The sequence below is a fragment of the Ranitomeya variabilis genome, chromosome 2, assembly GCF_051348905.1.
Source record: "Ranitomeya variabilis isolate aRanVar5 chromosome 2, aRanVar5.hap1, whole genome shotgun sequence".
Taxonomy (NCBI): domain Eukaryota; kingdom Metazoa; phylum Chordata; class Amphibia; order Anura; family Dendrobatidae; genus Ranitomeya; species Ranitomeya variabilis.
This window is the reverse complement of record NC_135233.1, coordinates 1113262831-1113288465: the sequence shown is the minus strand read 5'-3', so window position 1 is coordinate 1113288465 and position 25635 is coordinate 1113262831. Positions and strand designations below refer to the sequence as shown.

Sequence of the window (25635 nt, the reverse complement as noted above, 5' to 3'; positions counted from 1 at the left end):
ATGGGGAAGCAACTCCCATTGTTAGTAGAGTTAATTAAATATATTTCAGCGGGTTTCCCGTTATTCTCTGAGAAGTTACCAGGTTTTGTTCCTGTTCCACCTCGGCTTCTATATCCAAGTTGGATTCCATAGAAGAGTCTCCTGTATCAGTGTCTGCCTGTATCTTTCTATCTTCACCCCTCACGGCTGTATCCAGCACACTGCTGACAGAGCGGCCCAGACAGCACCACCACCAAACCACTGGCAGCAGCTTTGTGTTGACTCTCGATCTCCAACTACCAGGGTCCTCGGACCTCCCAAACAGCAGGGAGTAATCCAGGTAGTCAGTGCCACATGCGCTCTCCTGCTGAGATGGATGGGCAGCTGCTGAGACCACACATAAAATGTCATGTTCTTATGTTTCCTTATGTGTAATATTCATCAGCATCTCTCCATATACAGGATTACACCATAGAGAAGAAGACATCAGGTGACTGTGTGACTCCCATCATCCATCTCCATGTATCCGGAAGAGGGAGCAGGAGTGAGAGCCCCATCACAGAAGCCCCACACTCCCCGATGCCTGAGAAGAAGATCCTAGATCTCACCAACGAGATCACAGAGCTGCTGACTGGAGAGGTGACTGCTGGGAAATGCTACAGTAATACAGTGGAGGATTCTGGGAGAGGAGAGGAGACTGCTGGGAGATTATACAGTATACGCTGGAGGATTCTGGGTGATGAGAGGAGACTGCTGGGAGATTATACAGTATACACTGGAGGATTCTGGGTGATGAGAGGAGACTGCAGGGAGATTAAACAGTATACACTGGAGGATTCTGGGTGATGGGAGGAGACTGCTGGGAGATTATACAGTATACACTGGAGGATTCTGGGTGATGAGAGGAGACTGCTGGGTGATTATACAGTATACACTGGGGGATTCTGGGTGATGAGAGGAGACTGCTGGGTGATTATACAGTATACACTGGGGGATTCTGGGTGATGAGAGAAGACTGCTGGGAGATTATACAGTATACACTGGAGGATTCTGGGTGATGAGAGGAGACTGCTGGGAGATTATACAGTATACTAGAGGATTCTGGGTGATGAGAGGAGACTGCTGGGAGATTATACAGTATACACTGGAGGATTCTGGGTGATGAGAGGAGACTGCTGGGAGACTATACAGTATACACTGGAGGATTCTGGGTGATGAGAGGAGACTGCTGGGAGACTATACAGTATACACTGGAGGATTCTGGGTGATGAGAGGAGACTGCTGGGTGATTATACAGTATACACTGGAGGATTCTGGGTGATGAGAGGAGACTGCTGGGAGATTATACAGTATACACTGGAGGATTCTGGGTGATGAGAGGAGACTGCTGGGAGATTATACAGTATACACTGGAGGATTCTGGGTGATGAGGAGACTGCTGGGAGATTATACAGTATATACTGGAGGATTCTGGGTGATGAGAGGAGACTGCTGGGAGATTATACAGTGTACACTGGAGGATTCTGGGTGATGAGGAGACTGCTGGGAGATTATACAGTATACACTGGAGGATTCTGGGTGATGAGAGGAGACTGCTGGGACATTATACAGTATACACTGGAGGATTCTGGGTGATGAGAGGAGACTGCTGGGAGATTATATAGTATACACTGGAGGGTTCTGGGTGATGAGAGGAGACTGCTGGGAGATTATACAGTATATACTGGAGGATTCTGGGTGATGAGAGGAGACTGCTGGGAGATTATACAGTGTACACTGGAGGATTCTGGGTGATGAGGAGACTGCTGGGAGATTATACAGTATACACTGGAGGATTCTGGGTGATGAGAGGAGACTGCTGGGACATTATACAGTATACACTGGAGGATTCTGGGTGATGAGAGGAGACTGCTGGGAGATTATACAGTATACACTGGAGGATTCTGGGTGATGAGAGGAGAGGAGACTGCTGGGAGATTATACAGTATACACTGGAGGATTCTGGGTGATGAGAGGAGACTGCTGGGAGATTATACAGTGTACACTGGGAGGATTCTGGGTGATGAGGAGACTGCAGGGAGATTAAACAGTATACACTGGAGGATTCTGGGTGATGGGAGGAGGCTGCTGGGAGATTATACAGTATACACTGGAGGATTCTGGGTGATGAGAGGAGACTGCTGGGAGACTATAAAGTATACACTGGAGGATTCTGGGTGATGAGAGGAGACTGCTGGGAGATTATACAGTATACACTGGAGGATTCTGGGTGATGAGAGGAGACTGCTGGGAGACTATAAAGTATACACTGGAGGATTCTGGGTGATGAGAGGAGACTGCTGGGAGATTATACAGTATACACTGGAGGATTCTGGGTGATGAGAGGAGACTGCTGGGAGATTATACAGTATACACTGGAGGATTCTGGGTGATGAGAGGAGACTGCTGGGAGATTATACAGTGTACACTGGAGGATTCTGGGTGATGACAGGAGACTGCTGGGAGACTATACAGTATACACTGGAGGATTCTGGGTGATGAGAGGAGACTGCTGGGAGATTATACAGTATACACTGGAGGATTCTGGGTGATGAGAGGAGACTGCTGGGAGACTATAAAGTATACACTGGAGGATTCTGGGTGATGAGAGGAGACTGCTGGGAGATTATACAGTATACACTGGAGGATTCTGGGTGATGAGAGGAGACTGCTGGGAGATTATACAGTGTACACTGGAGGATTCTGGGTGATGACAGGAGACTGCTGGGAGACTATACAGTATACACTGGAGGATTCTGGGTGATGAGAGGAGACTGCTGGGAGATTATACAGTATACACTGGAGGATTCTGGGTGGTGAGAGGAGACTGCTGGGAGATTATACAGTATACACTGGAGGATTCTGGGTGATGAGAGGAGACTGCTGGGAGACTATACAGTATACACTGGAGGATTCTGGGTGATGAGGAGACTGCTGGGAGATTATAGAGAATACACTGGAGGATTCTGGGTGATGAGAGGAGAGGAGACTGCTGGGAGATTATACAGTATACACTGGAGGATTCTGGGTGATGAGAGGAGACTGCTGGGAGATTATACAGTATACACTGGAGGATTCTGGGTGATGAGATGAGAGGAGACTGCTGGGAGATTATACAGTATACACTGGAGGATTCTGGGTGATGAGAGGAGACTGCTGGGAGATTATACAGTATACACTGGAGGATTCTGGGTGATGAGAGGAAACTGCTGGGAGATTATACAGTATACACTGGAGGATTCTGGGTGATGAGAGGAGACTGCTGGGAGATTATACAGTATACACTGGAGGATTCTGGGTGATGAGAGGAGACTGCTGGGAGATTATACAGTATACACTGGAGGATTCTGGGTGATGAGAGGAGACTGCTGGGAGATTATACAGTATACACTGGAGGATTCTGGGTGATGAGGAGACTGCTGGGAGATTATACAGTATACACTGGAGGATTCTGGGTGATGAGAGGAGACTGCTGGGAGACTATACAGTATACACTGGAGGATTCTGGGTGATGAGAGGAGACTGCTGGGAGATTATACAGTATACACTGGAGGATTCTGGGTGATGAGAGGAGACTGCTGGGAGACTATACAGTATACACTGGAGGATTCTGGGTGATGAGGAGACTGCTGGGAGATTATAGAGAATACACTGGAGGATTCTGGGTGATGAGAGGAGAGGAGACTGCTGGGAGATTATACAGTATACACTGGAGGATTCTGGGTGATGAGAGGAGACTGCTGGGAGATTATACAGTATACACTGGAGGATTCTGGGTGATGAGATGAGAGGAGACTGCTGGGAGATTATACAGTATACACTGGAGGATTCTGGGTGATGAGAGGAGACTGCTGGGAGATTATACAGTATACACTGGAGGATTCTGGGTGATGAGAGGAAACTGCTGGGAGATTATACAGTATACACTGGAGGATTCTGGGTGATGAGAGGAGACTGCTGGGAGATTATACAGTATACACTGGAGGATTCTGGGTGATGAGAGGAGACTGCTGGGAGATTATACAGTATACACTGGAGGATTCTGGGTGATGAGAGGAGACTGCTGGGAGATTATACAGTATACACTGGAGGATTCTGGGTGATGAGAGGAGACTGCTGGGAGATTATACAGTGTACACTGGAGGATTCTGGGTGATGAGAGGAGACTGCTGGGAGATTATACAGTATACACTGGAGGATTCTGGGTGATGAGAGGAGACTGCTGGGAGATTATACAGTATACACTGGAGGATTCTGGGTGATGAGGAGACTGCTGGGAGATTATACAGTATACACTGGAGGATTCTGGGTGAGGAGAGGAGACTGCTGGGAGATTATACAGTATACACTGGAGGATTCTGGGTGATGAGAGGAGACTGCTGGGAGATTATACAGTATACACTGGAGGATTCTGGGTGATGAGAGGAGAGGAGACTGCTGGGAGATTATACAGTATACACTGGAGGATTCTGGGTGATGAGAGGAGACTGCTGGGAGATTATACAGTATACACTGGAGGATTCTGGATGATGAGAGGGGACTGCTGGGAGACTATACAGTATACAGTGGAGGATTCTGGGTGATGAGAGGAGACTGCTGGGAGATTATACAGTGTACACTGGAGGATTCTGGGTGATGAGAGGAGACTGCTGGGAGATTATACAGTATACACTGGAGGATTCTGGGTGATGAGAGGAGACTGCTGGGAGATTATACAGTATACACTGGAGGATTCTGGGTGATGAGAGGAGACTGCTGGGAGATTATACAGTATACACTGGTGGATTCTGGGTGATGAGAGGAGACTGCTGGGAGATTATACAGTATACACTGGAGGATTCTGGGTGATGAGAGGAGACTGCTGGGAGATTATACAGTATACACTGGAGGATTCTGGGTGATGAGAGGAGACTGCTGGGAGATTCTACAGTATACAGTGGAGGATTCTGGGTGATGGGAGGAGACTGCTGGGAGATTATACAGTATACACTGGAGGATTCTGGGTGATGGGAGGAGACTGCTGGGAGATTATACAGTATACACTGGAGGATTCTGGGTGATGGGAGGAGACTGCTGGGAGATTATACAGTATACACTGGAGGATTCTGGGTGATGAGAGGAGAGGAGACTGCTGGGAGATTATACAGTGTACACTGGAGGATTCTGGGTGATGAGAGGAGACTGCTGGGAGATTATACAGTATACACTGGAGGATTCTGGGTGATGAGAGGAGACTGCTGGGAGATTATACAGTATACACTGGAGGATTCTGGGTGATGAGAGGAGACTGCTGGGAGATTATACAGCATACACTGGTGGATTCTGGGTGATGAGAGGAGACTGCTGGGAGATTATACAGTATACACTGGAGGATTCTGGGTGATGAGAGGAGACTGCTGGGAGATTATACAGTATACAATGGAGGATTCTGGGTGATGAGAGGAGACTGCTGGGAGATTCTACAGTATACAGTGGAGGATTCTGGGTGATGGGAGGAGACTGCTGGGAGATTATACAGTATACACTGGAGGATTCTGGGTGATGAGAGGAGACTGCTGGGAGATTATACAGTATACACTGGAGGATTCTGGGTGATGGGAGGAGACTGCTGGGAGATTATACAGTATACACTGGAGGATTCTGGGTGATGAGAGGAGACTGCTGGGAGATTATACAGTATACACTGGAGGATTCTGGGTGATGAGAGGAGACTGCTGGGAGATTATACAGTATACACTGGAGGATTCTGGGTGATGAGAGGAGACTGCTGGGAGATTATACAGTATACACTGGAGGATTCTGGGTGATGAGAGGAGACTGCTGGGAGATTATACAGTATACACTGGAGGATTCTGGGTGATGAGAGGAGGCTGCTGGGAGATTATACAGTATACACTGGAGGATTCTGGGTGATGAGAGGAGACTGCTGGGAGATTATACAGTATACACTGGAGGATTCTGGGTGATGAGAGGAGGCTGCTGGGAGATTATACAGTATACACTGGAGGATTCTGGGTGATGAGAGGAGGCTGCTGGGAGATTATACAGTATACACTGGAGGATTCTGGGTGATGAGAGGAGACTGCTGGGAGATTATACAGTATACACTGGAGGATTCTGGGTGAGGAGAGGAGACTGCTGGGAGATTATACAGTATACACTGGAGGATTCTGGGTGATGAGAGGAGACTGCTGGGAGATTATACAGTATACACTGGAGGATTCTGGGTGATGAGAGGAGACTGCTGGGAGATTATACAGTATCCACTGGAGGATTCTGGGTGATGAGGAGACTGCTGGGAGATTATACAGTATACACTGGAGGATTCTGGGTGATGAGAGGAGACTGCTGGGAGATTATACAGTATACACTGCAGGATTCTGGGTGATGAGAAGAGAGGGGACTGCTGGGAGATTATACAGTATACACTGGAGGATTCTGGGTGATGAGGAGACTGCTGGGAGATTATACAGTATACACTGGAGGATTCTGGGTGATGAGAGGAGACTGCTGGGAGATTATACAGTATACACTGGAGGATTCTGGGTGATGAGAGGAGACTGCTGGGAGATTATACAGTATACACTGGAGGATTCTGGGTGATGAGAGGAGACTGCTGGGAGATTATACAGTATACACTGGAGGATTCTGGGTGATGGGAGGAGACTGCTGGGAGATTATACAGTATACACTGGAGGATTCTGGGTGATGAGAGGAGACTGCTGGGAGATTATACAGTATACACTGGAGGATTCTGGGTGATGAGAGGAGACTGCTGGGAGATTATACAGTATACACTGGAGGATTCTGGGTGATGAGAGGAGACTGCTGGGAGATTATACAGTATACACTGGAGGATTCTGGGTGATGAGAGGAGACTGCTGGGAGATTATACAGTATACACTGGAGGATTCTGGGTGATGACAGGAGAGGAGACTGCTGGGAGATTATACAGTATACACTGGAGGATTCTGGGTGATGGGAGGAGACTGCTGGGAGATTATACAGTGTACACTGGAGGATTCTGGGTGATGAGAGGAGACTGCTGGGAGATTATACAGTATACACTGGAGGATTCTGGGTGATGGGAGGAGACTGCTGGGAGATTATACAGTGTACACTGGAGGATTCTGGGTGATGAGGAGACTGCTGGGAGATTATACAGTATACACTGGAGGATTCTGGGTGATGAGAGGAGACTGCTGGGAGATTATACAGTATACACTGGAGGATTCTGGGTGATAAGAGGAGATTGCTGGGAGATTATACAGTATACACTGGAGGATTCTGGGTGATGAGAGGAGACTGCTGGGAGATTATACAGTATACACTGGAGGATTCTGGGTGATGAGAGGAGACTGCTGGGAGATTATACAGTATACACTGGAGGATTCTGGGTGATGAGAGGAGACTGCTGGGAGATTATACAGTATACACTGGAGGATTCTGGGTGATGAGCGGAGACTGCTGGGAGATTATACAGTATACACTGGAGGATTCTGGGTTTTGAGAGGAGACTGCTGGGAGATTATACAGTATACACTGGAGGATTCTGGGTGATGAGAGGAGATTGCTGGGAGATTATACAGTATACACTGGAGGATTCTGGGTGATGAGAGGAGACTGCTGGGAGATTATACAGTGTACACTGGAGGATTCTGGGTGATGAGGAGACTGCTGGGAGATTATACAGTATACACTGGAGGATTCTGGGTGATGAGAGGAGACTGCTGGGAGATTATACAGTATACACTGGAGGATTCTGGGTGATGAGAGGTGACTGCTGGGAGATTATACAGTGTACACTGGAGGATTCTGGGTGATGAGAGGAGACTGGGAGATTATACAGTATACACTGGAGGATTCTGGGTGATGAGAGGAGACTGCTGGGAGATTATACAGTATACACTGGAGGATTCTGGGTGATGAGAGGAGATTGCTGGGAGATTATACAGTATACACTGGAGGATTCTGGGTGATGAGAGGAGACTGCTGGGAGATTATACAGTATACACTGGAGGATTCTGGGTGATGAGAGGAGACTGCTGGGAGATTATACAGTATACACTGGAGGATTCTGGGTGATGAGAGGAGACTGCTGGGAGATTATACAGTATACACTGGAGGATTCTGGGTGATGAGCGGAGACTGCTGGGAGATTATACAGTATACAATGGAGGATTCTGGGTGATGAGGAGACTGCTGGGAGATTATACAGTATACACTGGAGGATTCTGGGTGATGAGAGGAGACTGCTGGGAGATTATACAGTATACACTGGAGGATTTTGGGAGATGAGAGGAGACTGCTGGGAGATTATACAGTATACACTGGAGGATTCCGGGTGATGAGAGGAGACTGCTGGGAGATTATACAGTATACACTGGAGGATTCTGGGTGATGAGAGAAGACTGCTGGGAGATTATACAGTGTACACTGGAGGATTCTGGGTGATGAGGAGACTGCTGGGAGACTATACAGTATACACTGGAGGATTCTGGGTGATGAGAGGAGACTGCTGGGAGATTATACAGTGTACACTGGAGGATTCTGGGTGATGAGAGGAGACTGCTGGGAGATTATACAGTGTACACTGGAGGATTCTGGGTGATGAGAGGAGACTGCAGTGAGATTAAACAGTATACACTGGAGGATTCTGGGTGATGAGAGGAGACTGCTGGGAGATTATATAGTATACACTGGAGGATTCTGGGTGATGAGAGGAGACTGCTGGGTGATTATACAGTATACACTGGAGGATTCTGGGTGATGAGAGGAGACTGCTGGGAGATTATACAGTATACACTGGAGGATTCTGGGTGATGAGAGGAGACTGCTGGGAGATTATACAGTATACACTGGAGGATTCTGGGTGATGAGAGGAGAGGACACTGGAGGATTCTGGGTGATGAGAGGAGAGGAGACTGCTGGGAGATTATACAGTATACACTGGAGGATTCTGGGTGATGAGAGGTGACTGCTGGGAGATTATACAGTATACACTGGAGGATTCTGGGTGATGAGCAGAGAGGAGACTGCTGGGAGATTATACAGTATACACTGGAGGATTCTGGGTGATGAGGAGACTGCTGGGAGATTATACAGTATACACTGGAGGATTCTGGGTGATGAGAGGAGACTGCTGGGAGATTATACAGTATACACTGGAGGATTCTGGGTGATGAGAGGAGACTGCTGGGAGATTTTACAGTATACTCTGGAGGATTCTGGGTGATGAGAGGAGAGGAGACTGCTGGGAGATTATACAGTATACACTGGAGGATTCTGGGTGATGAGAGGAGACTGCTGGGAGATTATACAGTATACACTGGAGGATTCTGGGTGATGAGAGGAGACTGCTGGGAGATTATACAGTATACACTGGAGGATTCTGGGTGATGAGAGGAGAGGAGACTGCTGGGAGATTATACAGTATACACTGGAGGATTCTGGGTGATGAGGAGACTGCTGGGAGATTATACAGTGTACACTGGAGGATTCTGGGTGATGACAGGAGACTGCTGGGAGACTATACAGTATACACTGGAGGATTCTGGGTGATGAGAGGAGACTGCTGGGAGATTATACAGTATACACTGGAGGATTCTGGGTGATGAGAGGAGACTGCTGGGAGATTATACAGTATACACTGGAGGATTCTGGGTGGTGAGAGGAGACTGCTGGGAGATTATACAGTATACACTGGAGGATTCTGGGTGATGAGAGGAGACTGCTGGGAGACTATACAGTATACACTGGAGGATTCTGGGTGATGAGAGGAGACTGCTGGGAGATTATACAGTATACACTGGAGGATTCTGGGTGATGAGAGGAGACTGCAGGGAGATTATACAGTATACACTGGAGGATTCTGGGTGGTGAGAGGAGACTGCTGGGATATTATACAGTATACACTGGAGGATTCTGGGTGGTGAGAGGAGACTGCTGGGAGATTATACAGTATACACTGGAGGATTCTGGGTGATGAGAGGAGACTGCTGGGAGATTATACAGTATACACTGGAGGATTCTGGGTGATGAGAGGAGACTGCTGGGAGATTATACAGTATACACTGGAGGATTCTGGGTGATGAGATGAGAGGAGACTGCTGGGAGATTATACAGTATACACTGGAGGATTCTGGGTGATGAGAGGAGACTGCTGGGAGATTATACAGTATACACTGGAGGATTCTGGGTGATGAGAGGAGACTGCTGGGAGATTATACAGTATACACTGGAGGATTCTGGGTCAGGAGAGGAGACTGCTGGGAGATTATACAGTGTACACTGGAGGATTCTGGGTGATGAGAGGAGAGGAGACTGCTGGGAGATTATACAGTACTAGACTGTGGCCCGATTCTAATGCATCGGGTATTCTAGAATATGCATGTCCCCGTAGTATGTGATTCGCGGCAGACTGTGCCCGTCGCTGATTGGTCGAGGCAACCTTTATGACATCATCGTCGCCATGGCAACCATTATGACATCATCGTCGCCATGCTGTGCCCATCTCTGATTGGTCGAGGCCGCCCGACAAACCGTCGACCACTCCATATAAGGTATGGTCTACAAACCGCCGACCACTCCATATAAGGTATGGTCTACAAACCGCCGACCACTCCATATAAGGTATGGTCTACAAACCGCCGACCACTCCATATAAGGTATCCTGTTTGTAGACCATACCTTATATGGAGTGATTTCCAGGACAGACAGACAGACAGACAGACAGACAGACAGACAGACAGACAGACAGACAGACAGACAGACAGACGGAAAAACCCTTAGACAATTATATATATAGATGCACTGGAGGATTCTGGGTGATGAGGAGACTGCTGGGAGATTATACAGTATACACTGGAGGATTCTGGGTGATGAGCGGAGACTGCTGGGAGATTATAGAGAATACACTGGAGGATTCTGGGTGAGGAGAGGAGACTGCTGGGAGATTATACAGTATACACTGGAGGATTCTGGGTGATGAGCGGAGACTGCTGGGAGATTATACAGTATACACTGGAGGATTCTGGGTGATGAGGAGACTGCTGGGAGATTATACAGTATACACTGGAGGATTCTGGGTGATGAGAGGAGACTGCTGGGAGATTATACAGTATACACTGGAGGATTCTGGGTGAGGAGAGGAGACTGCTGGGAGATTATACAGTATACACTGGAGGATTCTGGGTGAGGAGAGGAGACTGCTGGGAGATTATACAGTATACACTGGAGGATTCTGGGTGATGAGAGGAAGCTGCTGGGAGATTATACAGTATACACTGGAGGATTCTGGGTGATGAGAGGAGACTGCTGGGAGATTATACAGTATACACTGGAGGATTCTGGGTGATGAGAGGAGAGGAGACTGCTGGGAGATTATACAGTATACACTGGAGGATTCTGGGTGAGGAGAGGAGACTGCTGGGAGATTATACAGTGTACACTGGAGGATTCTGGGTGATGAGAGGAGACTGCTGGGAGATTATACAGTATACACTGGAGGATTCTGGGTGATGAGAGGAGACTGCTGGGAGATTATACAGTATACACTGGAGGATTCTGGGTGATGAGAGTTGACTGCTGGGAGATTATACAGTGTACACTGGAGGATTCTGGGTGATGAGAGGAGACTGCTGGGAGATTATACAGTATACACTGGAGGATTCTGGGTGATGAGAGTTGACTGCTGGGAGATTATACAGTGTACACTGGAGGATTCTGGGTGATGAGAGGAGACTGCTGGGAGATTATACAGTATACACTGGAGTATACACTGGAGGATTCTGGGTGATGAGAGGAGACTGCTGGGTGATTATACAGTATACACTGGAGGATTCTGGGTGATGAGAGGAGACTGCTGGGTGATTATACAGTATACACTGGAGGATTCTGGGTGATGAGGAGACTGCTGGCAGATTATACAGTGTACACTGGAGGATTCTGGGTGATGAGAGGAGACTGCTGGGAGATTATACAGTATACACTGGAGGATTCTGGGTGATGACAGGAGAGGAGACTGCTGGGAGATTATACAGTATACACTGGAGGATTCTGGGTGATGGGAGGAGACTGCTGGGAGATTATACAGTATACACTGGAGGATTCTGGGTGATGAGAGGTGACTGCTGGGAGATTATACAGTATACACTGGAGGATTCTGGGTGATGAGCAGAGAGGAGACTGCTGGGAGATTATACAGTGTACACTGGAGGATTCTGGGTGATGAGGAGACTGCTGGGAGATTATACAGTATACACTGGAGGATTCTGGGTGATGAGAGGAGACTGCTGGGAGATTATACAGTATACACTGGAGGATTCTGGGTGATGAGAGGAGATTGCTGGGAGATTATACAGTATACACTGGAGGATTCTGGGTGATGAGAGGAGAGGAGACTGCTGGGAGATTATACAGTATACACTGGAGGGTTCTGGGTGATGAGCAGAGAGGAGACTGCTGGGAGATTATACAGTGTACACTGTAGGATTCTGGGTGATGAGGAGACTGCTGGGAGATTATACAGTGTACACTGGAGGATTCTGGGTGATGAGAGGAGACTGCTGGGAGATTATACAGTATGCACTGGAGGATTCTGGGTGATGAGAGGAGAGGAGACTGCTGGGAGATTATACAGTATACACTGGAGGATTCTGGGTGATGAGGAGACTGCTGGGAGATTATACAGTGTACACTGGAGGATTCTGGGTGATGAGAGGAGACTGCTGGGAGATTATACAGTATACACTGGAGGATTCTGGGTGATGAGAGGAGAGGAGACTGCTGGGAGATTATACAGTATACACTGGAGGATTCTGGGTGATGAGAGGAGAGGAGACTGCTGGGAGATTATACAGTATACACTGGAGGATTCTGGGTGATGAGGAGACTGCTGGGAGATTATACAGTATACACTGGAGGATTCTGGGTGATGAGAGGAGACTGCTGGGAGATTATACAGTATACACTGGAGGATTCTGGGTGATGAGAGGAGACTGCTGGGACATTATACAGTATACACTGGAGGATTCTGGGTGATGAGAGGAGACTGCAGGGAGATTATACAGTATACACTGGAGGAATCTGGGTGATGAGAGGAGACTGCTGGGAGATTATACAGTATACACTGGAGGATTCTGGGTGATGAGAGGAGACTGCTGGGTGATTATACAGTGTACACTGGAGGATTCTGGGTGATGAGAGGAGACTGCTGGGAGATTATACAGTTTACACTGGAGGATTCTGGGTGATGAGAGGAGACTGCTGGGAGATTATACAGTGTACACTGGAGGATTCTGGGTGATGAGATGAGACTGCTGGGAGATTATACAGTATACACTGGAGGATTCTGGGTGATGAGAGGAGACTGCTGGGAGATTATACAGTATACTAGAGGATTCTGGGTGAGGAGAGGAGACTGCTGGGAGATTATACAGTATACACTGGAGGATTCTGGGTGATGAGAGGAGACTGCTGGGAGATTATACAGTATACACTGGAGGATTCTGGGTGATGAGAGGAGACTGCTGGGAGATTATACAGTATCCACTGGAGGATTCTGGGTGATGAGGAGACTGCTGGGAGATTATACAGTATACACTGGAGGATTCTGGGTGATGAGAGGAGACTGCTGGGAGATTATACAGTATACACTGCAGGATTCTGGGTGATGAGAAGAGAGGGGACTGCTGGGAGATTATACAGTATACACTGGAGGATTCTGGGTGATGAGGAGACTGCTGGGAGATTATACAGTATACACTGGAGGATTCTGGGTGATGAGAGGAGACTGCTGGGAGATTATACAGTATACACTGGAGGATTCTGGGTGATGAGAGGAGACTGCTGGGAGATTATACAGTATACACTGGAGGATTCTGGGTGATGAGAGGAGACTGCTGGGAGATTATACAGTATACACTGGAGGATTCTGGGTGATGGGAGGAGACTGCTGGGAGATTATACAGTATACACTGGAGGATTCTGGGTGATGAGAGGAGACTGCTGGGAGATTATACAGTATACACTGGAGGATTCTGGGTGATGAGAGGAGACTGCTGGGAGATTATACAGTATACACTGGAGGATTCTGGGTGATGAGAGGAGACTGCTGGGAGATTATACAGTATACACTGGAGGATTCTGGGTGATGAGAGGAGACTGCTGGGAGATTATACAGTATACACTGGAGGATTCTGGGTGATGACAGGAGAGGAGACTGCTGGGAGATTATACAGTATACACTGGAGGATTCTGGGTGATGGGAGGAGACTGCTGGGAGATTATACAGTGTACACTGGAGGATTCTGGGTGATGAGAGGAGACTGCTGGGAGATTATACAGTATACACTGGAGGATTCTGGGTGATGGGAGGAGACTGCTGGGAGATTATACAGTGTACACTGGAGGATTCTGGGTGATGAGGAGACTGCTGGGAGATTATACAGTATACACTGGAGGATTCTGGGTGATGAGAGGAGACTGCTGGGAGATTATACAGTATACACTGGAGGATTCTGGGTGATGAGAGGAGATTGCTGGGAGATTATACAGTATACACTGGAGGATTCTGGGTGATGAGAGGAGACTGCTGGGAGATTATACAGTATACACTGGAGGATTCTGGGTGATGAGGAGACTGCTGGGAGATTATACAGTATACACTGGAGGATTCTGGGTGATGAGAGGAGACTGCTGGGAGATTATACAGTATACACTGGAGGATTCTGGGTGATGAGAGGAGACTGCTGGGAGATTTTACAGTATACTCTGGAGGATTCTGGGTGATGAGAGGAGAGGAGACTGCTGGGAGATTATACAGTATACACTGGAGGATTCTGGGTGATGAGAGGAGACTGCTGGGAGATTATACAGTATACACTGGAGGATTCTGGGTGATGAGAGGAGAGGAGACTGCTGGGAGATTATACAGTATACACTGGAGGATTCTGGGTGATGAGAGGAGACTGCTGGGAGATTATACAGTATACACTGGAGGATTCTGGGTGATGAGAGGAGAGGAGACTGCTGGGAGATTATACAGTATACACTGGAGGATTCTGGGTGATGAGGAGACTGCTGGGAGATTATACAGTGTACACTGGAGGATTCTGGGTGATGACAGGAGACTGCTGGGAGACTATACAGTATACACTGGAGGATTCTGGGTGATGAGAGGAGACTGCTGGGAGATTATACAGTATACACTGGAGGATTCTGGGTGATGAGAGGAGACTGCTGGGAGATTATACAGTATACACTGGAGGATTCTGGGTGGTGAGAGGAGACTGCTGGGAGATTATACAGTATACACTGGAGGATTCTGGGTGATGAGAGGAGACTGCTGGGAGACTATACAGTATACACTGGAGGATTCTGGGTGATGAGAGGAGACTGCTGGGAGATTATACAGTATACACTGGAGGATTCTGGGTGATGAGAGGAGACTGCAGGGAGATTATACAGTATACACTGGAGGATTCTGGGTGGTGAGAGGAGACTGCTGGGATATTATACAGTATACACTGGAGGATTCTGGGTGGTGAGAGGAGACTGCTGGGAGATTATACAGTATACACTGGAGGATTCTGGGTGATGAGAGGAGACTGCTGGGAGATTATACAGTATACACTGGAGGATTCTGGGTGATGAGGAGACTGCTGGGAGATAATACAGTATACACTGGAGGATTCTGGGTGATGAGAGGAGAGGAGACTGCTGGGAGATTATACAGTATACACTGGAGGATTCTGGGTGATGAGAGGAGACTGCTGGGAGATTATACAGTATACACTGGAGGATTCTGGGTGATGAGATGAGAGGAGACTGCTGGGAGATTATACAGTATACACTGGAGGATTCTGGGTGATGAGAGGAGACTGCTGGGAGATTATACAGTATACACTGGAGGATTCTGGGTGATGAGAGGAGACTGCTGGGAGATTATACAGTATACACTGGAGGATTCTGGGTCAGGAGAGGAGACTGCTGGGAGATTATACAGTGTACACTGGAGGATTCTGGGTGATGAGAGGAGAGGAGACTGCTGGGAGATTATACAGTATACACTGGAGGATTCTGGGTGATGAGAGGAGACTGCTGGGAGATTATACAGTATACACTGGAGGATTCTGGGTGATGAGAGGAGACTGCTGGGAGATTATACAGTATACACTGGAGGATTCTGGGTGATGAGAGGGGACTGCTGGGAGATTATACAGTATACAGTGGAGGATTCTGGGTGATGAGAGGAGACTGCTGGGAGATTATACAGTATACACTGGAGGATTCTGGGTGATGAGAGGAGACTGCTGGGAGATTATACAGTATACACTGGAGGATTCTGGGTGATGAGAGGAGACTGCTGGGAGATTATACAGTATACACTGGAGGATTCTGGGTGATGAGAGGAGACTGCTGGGAGATTATACAGTATACACTGGAGGATTCTGGGTGATGAGAGGAGACTGCTGGGAGATTCTACAGTATACAGTGGAGGATTCTGGGTGATGAGAGGAGACTGCTGGGAGATTATACAGTACACAGTGGAGGATTCTGGGTGATGAGCGGAGACTGCTGGGAGATTATACAGTACACACTGGAGGATTCTGGGTGATGAGAGGAGACTGCTGGGAGATTATACAGTACACACTGGAGGATTCTGGGTGATGAGAGGAGACTGCTGGGAGATTATACAGTATATACTGGAGGATTCTGGGTGATGAGAGGAGACTGCTGGGAGATTATACAGTATACACTGGAGGATTCTGGGTGATGAGAGGAGACTGCTGGGAGATTATACAGTATACACTGGAGGATTCTGGGTGATGGGAGGAGACTGCTGGGAGATTATACAGTATACACTGGAGGATTCTGGGTGATGAGAGGAGACTGCTGGGAGATTATACAGTATACACTGGAGGATTCTGGGTGATGAGAGGAGACTGCTGGGAGATTATACAGTATACACTGGAGGATTCTGGGTGATGAGAGGAGACTGCTGGGAGATTATACAGTATACACTGGAGGATTCTGGGTGATGAGAGGAGACTGCTGGGAGATTCTACAGTATACAGTGGAGGATTCTGGGTGATGAGAGGAGACTGCTGGGAGATTATACAGTACACAGTGGAGGATTCTGGGTGATGAGCGGAGACTGCTGGGAGATTATACAGTACACACTGGAGGATTCTGGGTGATGAGAGGAGACTGCTGGGAGATTATACAGTACACACTGGAGGATTCTGGGTGATGAGAGGAGACTGCTGGGAGATTATACAGTATATACTGGAGGATTCTGGGTGATGAGAGGAGACTGCTGGGAGATTATACAGTATACACTGGAGGATTCTGGGTGATGAGAGGAGACTGCTGGGAGATTATACAGTATACACTGGAGGATTCTGGGTGATGGGAGGAGACTGCTGGGAGATTATACAGTATACACTGGAGGATTCTGGGTGATGAGAGGAGACTGCTGGGAGATTATACAGTATACACTGGAGGATTCTGGGTGATGAGAGGAGACTGCTGGGAGATTATACAGTATACACTGGAGGATTCTGGGTGATGAGAGGAGACTGCTGGGAGATTATACAGTATACACTGGAGGATTCTGGGTGATGAGAGGAGACTGCTGGGAGATTATACAGTATACACTGGAGGATTCTGGGTGATGAGAGGATGCTGCTGGGAGATTATACAGTATACACTGGGGGATTCTGGGTGATGAGAGGAGACTGCTGGGAGATTATACAGTGTACACTGGAGGATTCTGGGTGATGAGAGGAGACTGCTGGGAGATTATACAGTATACACTGGAGGATTCTGGGTGGTGAGAGGAGACTGCTGGGAGATTATACAGTATACACTGGAGGATTCTGGGTGATGAGAGGAGACTGCTGGGAGATTATACAGTATACACTGGAGGATTCTGGGTGATGAGAGGAGGCTGCTGGGAGATTATACAGTATACACTGGGGGATTCTGGGTGATGAGAGGAGACTGCTGGGAGATTATACAGTGTACACTGGAGGATTCTGGGTGATGAGAGGAGACTGCTGGGAGATTATACAGTATACACTGGAGGATTCTGGGTGATGAGAGGAGACTGCTGGGAGATTATACAGTATACACTGGAGGATTCTGGGTGATGAGCGGAGACTGCTGGGAGATTATACAGTATACACTGGAGGATTCTGGGTGATGAGCGGAGACTGCTGGGAGATTATACAGTATACACTGGAGGATTCTGGGTGATGAGAGGAGACTGCTGGGAGATTATACAGTATACACTGGAGGATTCTGGGTGATGAGAGGAGACTGCAGGGAGATTATACAGTATACACTGGAGGAATCTGGGTGATGAGAGGAGACTGCTGGGAGATTATACAGTATACACTGGAGGATTCTGGGTGATGAGAGGAGACTGCTGGGTGATTATACAGTGTACACTGGAGGATTCTGGGTGATGAGAGGAGACTGCTGGGAGATTATACAGTTTACACTGGAGGATTCTGGGTGATGAGAGGAGACTGCTGGGAGATTATACAGTGTACACTGGAGGATTCTGGGTGATGAGATGAGACTGCTGGGAGATTATACAGTATACACTGGAGGATTCTGGGTGATGAGAGGAGACTGCTGGGAGATTATACAGTATACTAGAGGATTCTGGGTGAGGAGAGGAGACTGCTGGGAGATTATACAGTATACACTGGAGGATTCTGGGTGATGAGAGGAGACTGCTGGGAGATTATACAGTATACACTGGAGGATTCTGGGTGATGAGAGGAGACTGCTGGGAGATTATACAGTATCCACTGGAGGATTCTGGGTGATGAGGAGACTGCTGGGAGATTATACAGTATACACTGGAGGATTCTGGGTGATGAGAGGAGACTGCTGGGAGATTATACAGTATACACTGCAGGATTCTGGGTGATGAGAAGAGAGGGGACTGCTGGGAGATTATACAGTATACACTGGAGGATTCTGGGTGATGAGGAGACTGCTGGGAGATTATACAGTATACACTGGAGGATTCTGGGTGATGAGAGGAGACTGCTGGGAGATTATACAGTATACACTGGAGGATTCTGGGTGATGAGAGGAGACTGCTGGGAGATTATACAGTATACACTGGAGGATTCTGGGTGATGAGAGGAGACTGCTGGGAGATTATACAGTATACACTGGAGGATTCTGGGTGATGGGAGGAGACTGCTGGGAGATTATACAGTATACACTGGAGGATTCTGGGTGATGAGAGGAGACTGCTGGGAGATTATACAGTATACACTGGAGGATTCTGGGTGATGAGAGGAGACTGCTGGGAGATTATACAGTATACACTGGAGGATTCTGGGTGATGAGAGGAGACTGCTGGGAGATTATACAGTATACACTGGAGGATTCTGGGTGATGAGAGGAGACTGCTGGGAGATTATACAGTATACACTGGAGGATTCTGGGTGATGACAGGAGAGGAGACTGCTGGGAGATTATACAGTATACACTGGAGGATTCTGGGTGATGGGAGGAGACTGCTGGGAGATTATACAGTGTACACTGGAGGATTCTGGGTGATGAGAGGAGACTGCTGGGAGATTATACAGTATACACTGGAGGATTCTGGGTGATGGGAGGAGACTGCTGGGAGATTATACAGTGTACACTGGAGGATTCTGGGTGATGAGGAGACTGCTGGGAGATTATACAGTATACACTGGAGGATTCTGGGTGATGAGAGGAGACTGCTGGGAGATTATACAGTATACACTGGAGGATTCTGGGTGATGAGAGGAGATTGCTGGGAGATTATACAGTATACACTGGAGGATTCTGGGTGATGAGAGGAGACTGCTGGGAGATTATACAGTATACACTGGAGGATTCTGGGTGATGAGAGGAGACTGCTGGGAGATTATACAGTATACACTGGAGGATTCTGGGTGATGAGAGGAGACTGCTGGGAGATTATACAGTATACACTGGAGGATTCTGGGTGATGAGCGGAGACTGCTGGGAGATTATACAGTATACACTGGAGGATTCTGGGTTTTGAGAGGAGACTGCTGGGAGATTATACAGTATACACTGGAGGATTCTGGGTGATGAGAGGAGATTGCTGGGAGATTATACAGTATACACTGGAGGATTCTGGGTGATGAGAGGAGACTGCTGGGAGATTATACAGTGTACACTGGAGGATTCTGGGTGATGAGGAGACTGCTGGGAGATTATACAGTATACACTGGAGGATTCTGGGTGATGAGAGGAGACTGCTGGGAGATTATACAGTATACACTGGAGGATTCTGGGTGATGAGAGGTGACTGCTGGGAGATTATACAGTGTACACTGGAGGATTCTGGGTGATGAGGAGACTGCTGGGAGATTATACAGTATACACTGGAGGATTCTGGGTGATGAGAGGAGACTGCTGGGAGATTATACAGTATACACTGGAGGATTCTGGGTGATGAGAGGAGATTGCTGGGAGATTATACAGTATACACTGGAGGATTCTGGGTGATGAGAGGAGACTGCTGGGAGATTATACAGTATACACTGGAGGATTCTGGGTGATGAGAGGAGACTGCTGGGAGATTATACAGTATACACTGGAGGATTCTGGGTGATGAGAGGAGACTGCTGGGAGATTATACAGTATACACTGGAGGATTCTGGGTGATGAGCGGAGACTGCTGGGAGATTATACAGTATACAATGGAGGATTCTGGGTGATGAGGAGACTGCTGGGAGATTATACAGTATACACTGGAGGATTCTGGGTGATGAGAGGAGACTGCTGGGAGATTATACAGTATACACTGGAGGATTTTGGGAGATGAGAGGAGACTGCTGGGAGATTATACAGTATACACTGGAGGATTCCGGGTGATGAGAGGAGACTGCTGGGAGATTATACAGTATACACTGGAGGATTCTGGGTGATGAGAGAAGACTGCTGGGAGATTATACAGTGTACACTGGAGGATTCTGGGTGATGAGGAGACTGCTGGGTGATTATACAGTATACACTGGAGGATTCTGGGAGATGAGAGGAGACTGCTGGGAGACTATACAGTATACACTGGAGGATTCTGGGTGATGAGAGGAGACTGCTGGGAGATTATACAGTGTACACTGGAGGATTCTGGGTGATGAGAGGAGACTGCTGGGAGATTATACAGTGTACACTGGAGGATTCTGGGTGATGAGAGGAGACTGCTGGGAGATTATATAGTATACACTGGAGGATTCTGGGTGATGAGAGGAGACTGCTGGGTGATTATACAGTATACACTGGAGGATTCTGGGTGATGAGAGGAGACTGCTGGGAGATTATACAGTATACACTGGAGGATTCTGGGTGATGAGAGGAGACTGCTGGGAGATTATACAGTATACACTGGAGGATTCTGGGTGATGAGAGGAGAGGAGACTGCTGGGAGATTATACAGTATACACTGGAGGATTCTGGGTGATGAGAGGTGACTGCTGGGAGATTATACAGTATACACTGGAGGATTCTGGGTGATGAGGAGACTGCTGGGAGATTATACAGTATACACTGGAGGATTCTGGGTGATGAGAGGAGACTGCTGGGAGATTATACAGTATACACTGGAGGATTCTGGGTGATGAGAGGAGACTGCTGGGAGATTTTACAGTATACTCTGGAGGATTCTGGGTGATGAGAGGAGAGGAGACTGCTGGGAGATTATACAGTATACACTGGAGGATTCTGGGTGATGAGAGGAGACTGCTGGGAGATTATACAGTATACACTGGAGGATTCTGGGTGATGAGAGGAGAGGAGACTGCTGGGAGATTATACAGTATACACTGGAGGATTCTGGGTGATGAGAGGAGACTGCTGGGAGATTATACAGTATACACTGGAGGATTCTGGGTGATGAGAGGAGAGGAGACTGCTGGGAGATTATACAGTATACACTGGAGGATTCTGGGTGATGAGAGGAGACTGCTGGGAGATTATACAGTATACACTGGAGGATTCTGGGTGATGAGCGGAGACTGCTGGGAGATTATACAGTATACAATGGAGGATTCTGGGTGATGAGGAGACTGCTGGGAGATTATACAGTATACACTGGAGGATTCTGGGTGATGAGAGGAGACTGCTGGGAGATTATACAGTATACACTGGAGGATTTTGGGAGATGAGAGGAGACTGCTGGGAGATTATACAGTATACACTGGAGGATTCCGGGTGATGAGAGGAGACTGCTGGGAGATTATACAGTATACACTGGAGGATTCTGGGTGATGAGAGAAGACTGCTGGGAGATTATACAGTGTACACTGGAGGATTCTGGGTGATGAGGAGACTGCTGGGTGATTATACAGTATACACTGGAGGATTCTGGGAGATGAGAGGAGACTGCTGGGAGACTATACAGTATACACTGGAGGATTCTGGGTGATGAGAGGAGACTGCTGGGAGATTATACAGTGTACACTGGAGGATTCTGGGTGATGAGAGGAGACTGCTGGGAGATTATACAGTGTACACTGGAGGATTCTGGGTGATGAGAGGAGACTGCTGGGAGATTATATAGTATACACTGGAGGATTCTGGGTGATGAGAGGAGACTGCTGGGTGATTATACAGTATACACTGGAGGATTCTGGGTGATGAGAGGAGACTGCTGGGAGATTATACAGTATACACTGGAGGATTCTGGGTGATGAGAGGAGACTGCTGGGAGATTATACAGTATACACTGGAGGATTCTGGGTGATGAGAGGAGAGGAGACTGCTGGGAGATTATACAGTATACACTGGAGGATTCTGGGTGATGAGAGGTGACTGCTGGGAGATTATACAGTATACACTGGAGGATTCTGGGTGATGAGGAGACTGCTGGGAGATTATACAGTATACACTGGAGGATTCTGGGTGATGAGAGGAGACTGCTGGGAGATTATACAGTATACACTGGAGGATTCTGGGTGATGAGAGGAGACTGCTGGGAGATTTTACAGTATACTCTGGAGGATTCTGGGTGATGAGAGGAGAGGAGACTGCTGGGAGATTATACAGTATACACTGGAGGATTCTGGGTGATGAGAGGAGACTGCTGGGAGATTATACAGTATACACTGGAGGATTCTGGGTGATGAGAGGAGAGGAGACTGCTGGGAGATTATACAGTATACACTGGAGGATTCTGGGTGATGAGAGGAGACTGCTGGGAGATTATACAGTATACACTGGAGGATTCTGGGTGATGAGAGGAGAGGAGACTGCTGGGAGATTATACAGTATACACTGGAGGATTCTGGGTGATGAGGAGACTGCTGGGAGATTATACAGTGTACACTGGAGGATTCTGGGTGATGACAGGAGACTGCTGGGAGACTATACAGTATACACTGGAGGATTCTGGGTGATGAGAGGAGACTGCTGGGAGATTATACAGTATACACTGGAGGATTCTGGGTGATGAGAGGAGACTGCTGGGAGATTATACAGTATACACTGGAGGATTCTGGGTGGTGAGAGGAGACTGCTGGGAGATTATACAGTATACACTGGAGGATTCTGGGTGATGAGAGGAGACTGCTGGGAGACTATACAGTATACACTGGAGGATTCTGGGTGATGAGAGGAGACTGCTGGGAGATTATACAGTATACACTGGAGGATTCTGGGTGATGAGAGGAGACTGCAGGGAGATTATACAGTATACACTGGAGGATTCTGGGTGGTGAGAGGAGACTGCTGGGATATTATGCAGTATACACTGGAGGATTCTGGGTGGTGAGAGGAGACTGCTGGGAGATTATACAGTATACACTGGAGGATTCTGGGTGATGAGAGGAGACTGCTGGGAGATTATACAGTATACACTGGAGGATTCTGGGTGATGAGGAGACTGCTGGGAGATAATACAGTATACACTGGAGGATTCTGGGTGATGAGAGGAGAGGAGACTGCTGGGAGATTATACAGTATACACTGGAGGATTCTGGGTGATGAGAGGAGACTGCTGGGAGATTATACAGTATACACTGGAGGATTCTGGGTGATGAGATGAGAGGAGACTGCTGGGAGATTATACAGTATACACTGGAGGATTCTGGGTGATGAGAGGAGACTGCTGGGAGATTATACAGTATACACTGGAGGATTCTGGGTGATGAGAGGAGACTGCTGGGAGATTATACAGTATACACTGGAGGATTCTGGGTCAGGAGAGGAGACTGCTGGGAGATTATACAGTGTACACTGGAGGATTCTGGGTGATGAGAGGAGAGGAGACTGCTGGGAGATTATACAGTATACACTGGAGGATTCTGGGTGATGAGAGGAGACTGCTGGGAGATTATACAGTATACACTGGAGGATTCTGGGTGATGAGAGGAGACTGCTGGGAGATTATACAGTATACACTGGAGGATTCTGGGTGATGAGAGGGGACTGCTGGGAGATTATACAGTATACAGTGGAGGATTCTGGGTGATGAGAGGAGACTGCTGGGAGATTATACAGTATACACTGGAGGATTCTGGGTGATGAGAGGAGACTGCTGGGAGATTATACAGTATACACTGGAGGATTCTGGGTGATGAGAGGAGACTGCTGGGAGATTATACAGTATACACTGGAGGATTCTGGGTGATGAGAGGAGACTGCTGGGAGATTATACAGTATACACTGGAGGATTCTGGGTGATGAGAGGAGACTGCTGGGAGATTCTACAGTATACAGTGGAGGATTCTGGGTGATGAGAGGAGACTGCTGGGAGATTATACAGTATACACTGGAGGATTCTGGGTGATGGGAGGAGACTGCTGGGAGATTATACAGTATACACTGGAGGATTCTGGGTGATGAGAGGAGACTGCTGGGAGATTATACAGTATACACTGGAGGATTCTGGGTGATGGGAGGAGACTGCTGGGAGATTATACAGTATACACTGGAGGATTCTGGGTGATGAGAGGAGACTGCTGGGAGATTATACAGTATACACTGGAGGATTCTGGGTGATGAGAGGAGACTGCTGGGAGATTATACAGTATACACTGGAGGATTCTGGGTGATGAGAGGAGACTGCTGGGAGATTATACAGTATACACTGGAGGATTCTGGGTGATGAGAGGAGACTGCTGGGAGATTATACAGTATACACTGGAGGATTCTGGGTGATGAGAGGAGGCTGCTGGGAGATTATACAGTATACACTGGGGGATTCTGGGTGATGAGAGGAGACTGCTGGGAGATTATACAGTGTACACTGGAGGATTCTGGGTGATGAGAGGAGACTGCTGGGAGATTATACAGTATACACTGGAGGATTCTGGGTGGTGAGAGGAGACTGCTGGGAGATTATACAGTATACACTGGAGGATTCTGGGTGATGAGAGGAGACTGCTGGGAGATTATACAGTATACACTGGAGGATTCTGGGTGATGAGAGGAGGCTGCTGGGAGATTATACAGTATAAACTGGGGGATTCTGGGTGATGAGAGGAGACTGCTGGGAGATTATACAGTGTACACTGGAGGATTCTGGGTGATGAGAGGAGACTGCTGGGAGATTATACAGTATACACTGGAGGATTCTGGGTGATGAGA

The 25635-nt window shown here is 47.8% G+C and overlaps 1 protein-coding gene across 3 annotated transcripts in view; it reads left to right on the top strand.

Annotated features, from left to right (window-relative positions):
* LOC143808883 (uncharacterized) overlaps positions 1-25635 on the top strand; it is a 145460-nt gene that overhangs the window by 72381 nt on the left and 47444 nt on the right. For all 3 annotated transcript variants that reach the window (XM_077292052.1, XM_077292051.1, XM_077292053.1), the window contains one exon: positions 442-618. In XM_077292052.1, the coding sequence (XP_077148167.1) occupies positions 442-618 (177 nt within the window). The remainder of the gene's footprint in view (positions 1-441; positions 619-25635) is intronic.